The following is a 10,784-nucleotide window of genomic DNA, read 5'->3' as shown; positions in this document are numbered from 1 at the left end:
CAACTGTTTACAGTCTGGGGTAAAAACCATTTTTCTATTTTTGTTGGAGGCATCTAACCAGTCTTTCGCTTATTATGCCTCTTAATTAACTCCGCATGAATTACTAATCAACCATGAAGAAGGCATTCACCAATTTAAAAAGTGATAGCCCATGAAATGAACAGCACAGCCTCATACAAGCACCTCAGTTACGAATGCTACAGGGCCTGAAAACAGACCTTTCACTGAAGAAGAGAGACGGGAGAACGAAAGACAGACATGGAGCACACACACACACACACACACAGAGGCAAGCCTTACTGTGAATAAATCCTTCATTAAGTATTTAGAATAGTATCAGTGCTGGCCCTGCTCTCATACTGTGTATACTCAGTGATCCACCCAGGAGACATTGATCTTCTTCATAAGGAACATAATGACCACCAGAGAAATACTCATCATATTTCAGCACCAGTCAATTCAGTTCATTATGGCCGCTCCACCTCCTACTGCGGCCCTGTATTGATCTTGCCAGTGTCACCAGACTGTTATTCTCCGCTAACTAGACAGGGAACGTAGAAAAATGTAATTCATATAGTGGCAACGGCAAGTTGAAGAATAGACTACAGGGAACAAACAAGCAAAAATATATAAAAGCACGAAGAATCCCCCATCTGTGTAAGCGTAGCATGGATCGTCTGTCTCTGTGCCCTTTCTGCGTCAACATCAAATGTCAGACACGACACAAGAAATCCTAAAAGTATCAAGGCTGTCCCCAGGATTCAGAGAGAATTTTTCTTATGCCTCTAATACCTTTTCCACCATCTCCTCTCCTCTAATCTCCACTTATCTGGCAGCCAGGTGAGCCGCAGCACATGGCTGGTGGGCAGGCTTTGGTCTGTGGGAATACAGCTCATCTTAATGGTATTTCTCCCCTCTTTTCCTTCTCTTACCGTCTCCTCCAGGGCAGCTGTCATACAGAGACGGAGGCAGCCAGAGAACTTCTCATTGCTGCTGTGGTTGACAGCAGGGAGTCACTGGGATTGGACGACCGACCGCAAACGCCCGTCATGCAGAGGGGCAGCCAGGCTCACAGGTGTGTATCATCTGACAGATAATAGCAGATAAAACCCAGACCAACCAGCCGATCGGTCCTCGCTAGGGGATGGAGGGACCTGTAGTGGTGGGTCAGAGTGCTGGGTCAGAGGAGTGGGGTGGGGGGTGGGGTGCTACATGTTGAGGGGCAAAGTGCTTTGACAAGTAGCAGTTTTTACTTAACCACCAATTGGTTGGACACAGATCTCCACCCACACATCCCAACACACTAGTCAAGGACAGGCAAGGTCACGGATCTCAAATCCCTGCACAGAATCATTCCTGCAGCTTACTGTACACTTGGAGGAGGTTAAGATTGATTTGGAGCTTAATACAGAGTGTTTGCACAGCTGCTGTGTCTGAAAAAAGCACATCAAAACCCAGCATTTGTTTTATTAGTTCATTTCTTCTACCATTACTTGCTGCTCTTTTATTACTTTTGTTTTAATTTCTGTTGAAAGTGCTGTGAGTCTCCAAAGTAAATAAAATTTGTTTATGCCACTGAGCCTTTTTCTCCTTGCATCCTCATCTATTTCATATTTTTATTGAGTCTGCTTTTCATTTTAGTGAGCAAATTTAAACTCAAGTGAACAAAATACGAACACATTTTTCTGTGTTTCTATTGAAATCTTTGGCAAAATAACAATCGTGTCCACTCAGGTCCGTCCATCCATCTATTTTCTATACCGCTTATCCGTCAGGGTCAATCTGGCCAATTGTACTGAGGCACTCAACATGTAAAAGAAAGAAAAGAAGGTAAAGACACACAATGTGTTAAGTCTGGAAATGCGAACCATGGCAATGAAAAAGTATGTCACATGTCATGCATGTCTTCTCCAATCCAGACGGGCGAGAAAACAGTCAAAACCATGTGACTGAGCTTCTGTGATGGAGAGACAGGTACAAAGGACACCCACGAATCTACCATCATCCTCAAGGGCTATATTTCTTGAAAACTCACTTGCTGGCTGTCCTCATTGTTGCATGTCTGCTCTAACTAACTTGTTAACTATGATTGGCCTGTGAAAGTATCCTACCTTTTTCTTCAATAGAGGTCGCCCACTCACACACAGGATGGCAGAGTGGTGTAATGAGTAGGGGAATTTCCTGAATTTAAAGGCCTCGGATTCAAACTTGCTGCTGTGTTGCAGTTTCCTGGAGAACAGGGACAGACTGCCGCTCTGTATCTGAACCTTATGGCTGACCTGCCAGTGAAAGCAGGCAATTAAAAGGAGAATTTCCTTGCAGAAATCAATAATTTATACATTTTTTTTTCACTTGCACATACAGTTCGTTACTAACACACATGCTTCACATGTGGATCTGACAGAGACTGAGAAAAGGCTGCTAATGACCTTGACCATTTGCAGCAAGTATCTCCTGGCAATGTACATACACCTGCACAGAAAATTCTTAATTACGCAGAGTGATGGGTTATCATACTAACAAGTTATCTCAGCAGTAAAGCCTTACTATTAATAACAGCAGGTAAGCATACTGGTAGCCCCCCCCACATGCTCTGATAGCATCCTGTGGGCTCTAGAGCAAAGAGGACGCAATAGGTTGTGAATAACAGCGATATAGTGGTTGTTTAGAGAGACAATGTCCTGGCTCCACACACACACACACACACACACACACACACACACACACACACACACACACACAAGGAGTCCAAAAACTCAATCCAGCAGCCATAACACAGAGACAGAGTGGCATCAACCTCTATTATCTAGTCCCTATGCTGCTAACACAAAAGGCTCCCTGGAACAAAAATCCAATCAGTCCTCTCTAGGAGGATTTGCTCCACAGCAGTGCTCAGCAACACTGGTGGCTCTGCCGGTGACAAAGAAATAATCTCAGAGCCCACAGCCTGTTTACTGCCGCCGTCACGTCGCCCTTTTAGAAAGAGGAAAGACAGAGTCTACGCTTCTCTGTTGTCATTTACTGTCCTCTGAGTTTAGCACTCTCTCTCTTCGTATCTCTCTCTCTCTTTTTCTGCATGCAAAAACATGAAACACATGGTTGACTGTGTGTACAGTGCGTGAAATTACCGTATTTGCGACACAGGGAATATTTACTCTGAGCATTAGCAATACAGGCTCAACAAAAAAGAACCTTCAGACGTATGGACAGAGACACATTTTAAATAATTGTTTGATGACAAATATTTTCCAAATATTTTCAATATTGTGCTGCCCCTTACCACCCCTCCCCTTTCCTCCTGGTTCCTATCTCTCATTCTTTGTCTGGTAAATTATCACACTCGTTCTCCATTCATTAGCATGCTGCTGCTTATTTAGCTTCGCTGCTGAGAAGCCTTCAACAAAATCAACCAGAAAATACTCAATATGAAGCGGCCAACGCACCCCTCTCCCTTCCTCCCTCCAGTCCTTCATCTCCTTCTTTGTTTGTTTTATGTGTTTTTTTTAACCACATCAAAATGGAAGCATCATCCCCCATAATGAAGACGAGGGAGATAAAATATGCAAATTCACAGAGAAAGGATATAATTAGGGCAATAATAGGAAGTGTTGTTTTCACAGCTGCTCATTTACACAAAAGCCTGATAGTAGTATTTTCTTCTCTGTTTTCTTCTCTCCTCTTCTTCTTTTTCTTCTATCCCTCCCTCCCTCAAGGTGCAAAGTCTTGTCCTCCCCTAAAAACAAATCTCTGCAGTTCTCCAGCATGAAAGCCAGCCAACCACGCAGTGACTGAGCCACCTAGAGATTTCTATCAGTTCAGGTATGTACCACAGGCCTGGATATTAAGCAGGAGGTTGCTTACAGGTTGTTGCAGATCTGTCTCTCCACCTTCCCTGGCTCAGCACAGGCTGGTCAGAAACACTGTCTCCAAAAGCACGGGGTGTTAGGGTTTTGGAGGATGTAAAAGAACAGCTCAAGCTTGTTCAGTATATTAAGGACTACGCAAGAACTCTGAAACCTTGACTGACTAAAACTTATGGTCTCTAAGTCATCTGTTCTATTTTCAATAATTAGAGGATGTCTGGTTGGAGGGACAAAAATGTGCGTTTTTATTTTAAAAAGGACTGACAAGGTCAAAGTTACTATTTCAAAGACCCTTAACATGGCTAAAAGGTGCTAAAAATTAGTGCACACACCTGCAACTATTTTGTAAGCCAGATCGTTGATGTTTAACTCTGAGATTTGTGTTTACAGAAAAATGTGAGTTAATGAGGGTGACATGAGATCTTAATGAATGAATGCAGGTTTCTTAAGCTTCAGCCTAACTCAAGGGAAGGACTTATTAGGCAGATAGAGATCGGCTGATGAAAGTCTGTACAGCTGAACAAAAAAGGAACTGGCACACATGAGAGGTTAAATTTTCATTTATCTGCAAGAATAAAGAAAGAAAGATTAATGTTCTGCCACAAAAGTGTTTTCTTCAAAGTCAAGCAGTAATGCTACCACCACAAAGACTTAAATATTCTCCCTGTGTTTTACGAAGCATTTCATAGGATTTAAAAGGGGGGCTGTTTCTACACCAATATGACAGAACTCCATGAGTGCAATTTGCAAGAGGACCAAGAAAAATACATCATAGTCAAAACAACAGCACAGCCACAACAAAGACATAAATACTTATATCACTATATTATTTGGATGGCTGCCCAGAGGCTTTCATCTGAAGAAATGGAAGCTATTAAATGGCTGAGAGAAGGCCAAGCTGGTGCATTGTGTAAATTAGAGAAAACTCTGTTGACCCCACGTTCACACTGCAGACAATTTAGTTCGAGGTAATCCCTATTTTCTGACACGTGTTATGCAAATGGAGGATGCGCTGTAATACTGGCACTTCCTTAGACAGAAAGAAAAGCTCATGGGAGTCTAAAACTTAATTCTACTAAAAAATGTGCTTGCTTTTTGCATACAAAAAAAGGTAATTATACATCAGTGTTTTTTTCTCCCCATTAAGTTTACTTTTTTCAGTTAATGAGGCTAGTGTTTGTTTAGTTTTAGTTGACCATAAGTTTGGTAGGCAGACAACAAACCTGTTGCCGATGGCTGAGCTTTCTGTAATAACTGACTATGAACAGCCAAAGTAATTTTCACGGCTCCTTATTTTCCTAATGGTGTGTTTGTTTTATTAACTGTTGCTCCTCCTGGCAATTTGAGCAACTTTAAGTGCCATCCCAGTAAGAAACCCTCATTTTGATGTTTATTGTAGTGCTGAAAGCTTTGAAATAGATGAGAAATATTTGTTTCGCCAATTTATTCATCAGCTGTAGCCTCTTTTAAGAATATTAGGTATGACCTGATCATCAAACCATGTCTGTGGGTCATTTTGGAGCTGGTAAACACATTTGCTACCTGGTGAGGGATTACACCTGCACATTTATTCAAACTGATTATATTTATTCTATCACTTCTCTGATTGTGTGAATAAGTTACTGTGACATGTAAGTAAACCTACTTGTGATAGTAACAAAACTCAATGCATCACCAACAAGAATTTACTTGTATTTCAGTTTTTAATGCATGCTGGTGCACAAGCACAGCGATCTGGGAAGGTATTTTAGAAACTACAATTTTGCTGTCCTCGAATTGTTTATGCATTCTATGTACTATATACCGTAAGTATCATCTGAATACCTCACTGGACTCTCGAAATATACAGTGAAATTCAAATTTGACTACGTGATCTGATTTTATTTAAAATTCTGCCCTGACCAGGTTGTTTCCATGGAAACAATGAGGCTAAAATGGCCCGTAGTTAATAATTTCGTTCACATTGGGCATATACTCTTGCCTCTCACATGCTTAACTTACATACTTCAATTTCCACAGTACAACTTCATGCAATGAAAGATTCAGACACAGTGTTTGAATAGGAGTAACTGGCTGTACAAAACGTGACCTCTGACCTCGGAGATATGTACAGCGGTATTGTCTGGGGAGAGCAAAGCAGGAAACACAAAGAACATCTGTATAAAGAGAGGCTCTAATGAAGAACATTTCTATTCTGTTCTGACAGAAACAGCAGGGAAATGAAGATACAAAGAGAGAAGTGATAGAGCAGAAAAAAAGAAGAAAGTGAGAGGAGAGATCTGAGAACTGCCTATTATCTCCATGCTGCTTCGTGGCATGTGACACACACACACACGCTGTGCGCACACACACACTCAAATCTGCCCAGATCTCATGAATATGATTGACCTTTTTTCCACTGTAATGCTGAGAGCGCATAAAGGGGACAGGAGAAACTAAACAGAGGCAGAGTTAATTTAGAACAACACATTATTGGGTTGCTGACGGCAGATATGGAAAAGGACACCTTAATCGATAAGCTAAAAGAATGACAATGGCCTCTCAAATCAATGTCTGCACCCCATTTTCTCACCGTGAAAAGACAAAGCCTTCTGTGCAGGTGTTTTTGTTGTTCTGTTTTGTGCAGTTTGCACCTGTGTGTGTGTGTGTGTGTGTGTGTGTGTATGCGGTATCCGTACATGCTCGTGTGCATGTGTGCGTACCTGGCTGCTGCTGTGGTGGAACAGTTGCCAGGACTAATCATTATTTAGTTGTGGCGGGGCTGGAAAGGTCAGCAGTCTGAAATGTCAGGCTGTGTTCAACAGGAGCCAGATGCAGCCGTGCGCTGCTCAAGTGTCCAATTAAAGAGGGCCGAGTGAGGTTTGAGTGGGTCTGTGTGTGGGAGTGAGCGTGCGTGTGAAAACAGAGAGACTAAAGAGATACTGTGTGTTTTTTTTATTGTTTTTTTTTTCTCCTCCACTGTGTGTATATGAGGGCTACACTGAATGCAAAGTACATACACACTCAGTTACGTGTGTGGATACGTGTGTCAGTGTGAGCCATTCTTCAGAGTAGCTAATGAACACCATTAGAGACAGAGGCCAACAGAGGGCAGAATCCTTATCAGATCTCTTTCTCTCTCACACGCGGGGCGTTATGAAGCCACTTGAGCCTATTAGATTGTTCCCACCCTGTGATTCCTGCTGCTGTATATGCTAGAAAGACAAGACGAAGAGGGGTGAATGAAGGGCGGATGAATGGAGGAATTATACAACATGAAAAAAGGGCAGAAACAAGAGGACAAAGGCAATATGGTAAAATAAGATCACCAATAAATAGCAGCGGATAACAAGAGATGCTAAGTCAAACGAGCAGGGGAGGAAGCACTGACAACAGAGAGAGAAAGAGGAAGGCGAGAGGATGACAAGGAGAATGGGAGCGTAGGAGCGGAAACTCCTTTAATCTGCAGGGAGAAGGAGAGGGTGTCCTGCCTGCGTTTCCCTATCAGAGTCATTCATCTGAAAGCCTCACCTGCTCTTCATACAGCCATCATAATAACCTTCACCGTGTGCACCGTGAGTGTGCGTGTGTGTGTGAACATGTCCGCTCACCTACTGTGAATAGCAATAAGCAGCAGGGCAGGATAAAATATGTCTGCCAAGTTAAGAATATAATAGACTTCCCTTCAAGGCCACACATAACAACAGCCTGAATAATGACCTGCAGTAATTTACACAGCACACTGAGCTCTACACTGGTCAGAGGAAGAAACCTTTCAGTGAGAATAATTGAAAGCTTTTTCAGTCTAGGGCCTAGGACTTTGTATCCAGGGCCGCTCCATGAGTGTAGACTAGATCTTGGGGGAGGGCAGTTCTACTGTGTCTACTGGAATACTGTGAGCTCATCTAAAATGGAAGATGAGAAAGGTTAATTCAAGGGGATGTCATAGTGACTGTTAAAGTATGATTTTGACAGGTCATTTTACTATTAACTTAGTAAAGCTTTGTAGAAATTGCTTAGTAGTTAACAGGTTGTTACCATGGAGTGCTGAAGTTTGGCTAATCAACAAAAAAGAAAGGACGAAATGTGGAAAAAAAAAAATTGGTATAGCAGCTTTTCAAAGCTAACGTTTCTCTTTCTTTTTGTATAAGATATATTTTAAATGTAATTGTTTTTGTTAGTAATTCACACACTAGACAAAAATCGAGATTCTACACAGACCTTGAGGAAGGTTAAATGCAGGAAAATGATTTCCTGTGACAAAAGAGGGAGGTAATTAACTGAGAAGAGTTTAGTTGCAGTTAGTTGTATACATACATGCATGTTATCACATGACTTTATATGACAATCTAATCCCTCCCTCTTTGTCTTTCCAAATTGACGATAAAAGGTGGTGCTGTGAAGTCTTTTCCACAGTCTCTCTTCCTTCTTCCCAGCCCTTCCTCTCTCTCTCTGGTTGCCCTCTGTCAAACTGTGAAGGCCTGGGGAGAATCTTGCCTCAGGACCCGAGGACCCGAGGAACAGCTGCAATGTAAACCTGCTAAATTAACCTGGTCTCCATGAGCCTCACATATGCATTATTCTAATCAAAGCATATTAGATCATCCAGATACTTCAGACATATGGGTATCTGTATCCTCCTTGCCGTAACCATCTGTTTCTCCACCCCCATTTGTCGAATTTCTCCTTGCTTTCCATCTCAGCGGATCCCTCGGTCTCACAGCTGCCTCTCTACAGTAAGAAGAGATTTCTCTCATTGCAACTACTCTGTTACCTGTTTCCAAATCAGTCCAACATGGAGTGCCATATGCATGTCTATGCTATGAGTGTGGGGTCATATTGGACACTATTCAGTTTCAAACAAACCAGTCCAGTCACAATTTCCCAGAGCTCAAATGACGACCTTAAGGTGTTCTCAGCCAGCAGTCCAAAACAGAAACGTGTTTCATTTACTATCACAAGCAGCAAATCCTGAAAGGGTGTGTTTCATAACACTGAGATGTGAAAGCCTGTAAACACGTAACACCATGCAAATTGTGCTAACATGAGACGTACATGCACATACAGTCACACAATTCGTTCAGTCATATGTAAACGAATACACACACAGACTGTGATCACAAAGGCTGCTACATCAGAGAATAAGTAAATAATATCATACTGAATTCAAAACATGTACTGGCTTGTCTTCCTCAATATGATTTAATGAGACAAAATACGATCTGAATGTGATAATGAATGTATGTGTCAAAACGTCAACAAATCTCATGTTAGGAGTGACATTAGTAAAAATGTAAACCACAGATGGAAAAGTTTAAGTCTTCTAACTTTTAGCATTTAGTATTTTTACAGTCGACAATTACTGTTAGGTATCTAAACTCCAATCCAATTACCAATCCAAAATGAGTGCAGTGTCTCCTATATGCTCTATAAAACCTGCTCTGACAACATAAACACACAGAGGGACATAAACACATCCCTCATGCTGACAATATGCTTGAGATGACTTATGGACTCCAACTGAAATTCCTGACTTCCATGTTATCTCATTATAAAACCTTCAGGGCAATAGTTCTTTGAAATTTAATACATGACATCCTAAGACAGCATTCCTTAACAGACATAGTGCTGTTAAACTAACTGACCAGCAGCCCGTGAGTGTGTGTGTGTGTGTGTGTGTGCATATCTAAACATAGAGCAAAATATACTGGGTGCCTTTCTGGCACATTCCTGTCAAATCTGTATAATCCCAAATTAAAAACATGAAATGTACACTGATACTGAGCTTACTGTGGGAGCATCACACCGTGGATGACAAGGACATACCAGAGTTGGTGATGGTTAACAGGTCCAAGCGCCGTTGTTGCTGGAAGAAAAAGAGAAAAGAAAGTTAGACAAATTTAGTTACTTCTTTCAAGTAACTGAACTGCACATTCTTTAGGGTAGTTCTAGGATTTTTTAACATCCAATGTAAAGAACCAATGAGTTTGCCTAATTGCAAGTAGTTTCCCAAACTGTAAGTGTGTGTGTGTGTGTATGAGAGAGAGAGAGAGAGACACACATCATGGATTTTGATGGAGTGCGTTGGAAAGAGCGTGCAATTTTACACTTCATGTCTCCAGCAGCTAAGAAGGAGTCCTGAGTAGGTGCTAGCTGGCTTCCCCTGTCTTTAACCTGCTGCCTTTCTATACAGACAGAAAGACAGACAGACACACACACACTTAAAGACACACACTTAGGTTGAGCACTACAGTAATCAACACCTCAGCCCTCCTCATCTACCAGTCCCTCAGGAAAGAAGAGATCTTCACATTCTAGTAGAGGATGAAGGGTCTGCGTGTATGTGTGTGTGTGTGTGTGTGTGTGTGTGTGCGTGAGGAAGCCACAGTATAGCTAGGTCACAGCCAAAGCCAGCTTTTAAGACCAGACTGCATTAATATTCAAGCACCATCCTAACCAGTTGCTGAGAGGGATAAGCAAAGGGACTCTCACCACGCTCCTTCTCTCCTCACATACAGCGCTGCCTGGAGTGGAACTCTCTGATAGGCTACTAAACACTTATTTTAGTATTTAGCAGATGCTTTTACTCAGAGTGAATTATAATATACAATATGAGTGGAATCGGTCCACCGAGTGCAAAGCTAGAATAACTTCAAATACAAGTACACCAACACTCTAGTATTAGTAGTAAAGACTTACAAACCTTGCAACATTAAAAGTCAAAGTGCTCTGACAGTTTTTTCTACAACATAAACTCAAATCAAGTTTATTGTCCACGGCACAGAAAAAATCATTTTCTACCTTTTACCCAACCTAAATTTTAGGATCCCTGGGCAGCTAAGGGAGAATTGACCTACATGAATGTGCACATGTTTTTGATAGTTTGGGGAAAACTACAAAACATACAGGAAATCAACACAAATATGGGACGAAAGCAATGAA

The 10,784-nt window shown here is 41.7% G+C and overlaps 1 protein-coding gene across 2 annotated transcripts in view; it reads right to left on the bottom strand.

Moving 5' to 3' along the window:
* Positions 1-10,784, bottom strand: part of agbl4 (AGBL carboxypeptidase 4) — a 366,309-nt gene that overhangs the window by 69,069 nt on the left and 286,456 nt on the right. For both annotated transcript variants that reach the window (XM_046390770.1, XM_046390771.1), the window contains exon 9: positions 9,669-9,708. In XM_046390770.1, the coding sequence (XP_046246726.1) occupies positions 9,669-9,708 (40 nt within the window). The remainder of the gene's footprint in view (positions 1-9,668; positions 9,709-10,784) is intronic.

Source organism: Scatophagus argus, chromosome 6 (genome assembly GCF_020382885.2).
Source record: "Scatophagus argus isolate fScaArg1 chromosome 6, fScaArg1.pri, whole genome shotgun sequence".
Lineage (NCBI taxonomy): Eukaryota > Metazoa > Chordata > Actinopteri > Scatophagidae > Scatophagus > Scatophagus argus.
Note: the sequence above shows the minus strand (reverse complement) of the source record. Positions and strands in the feature narration are given on the sequence as shown.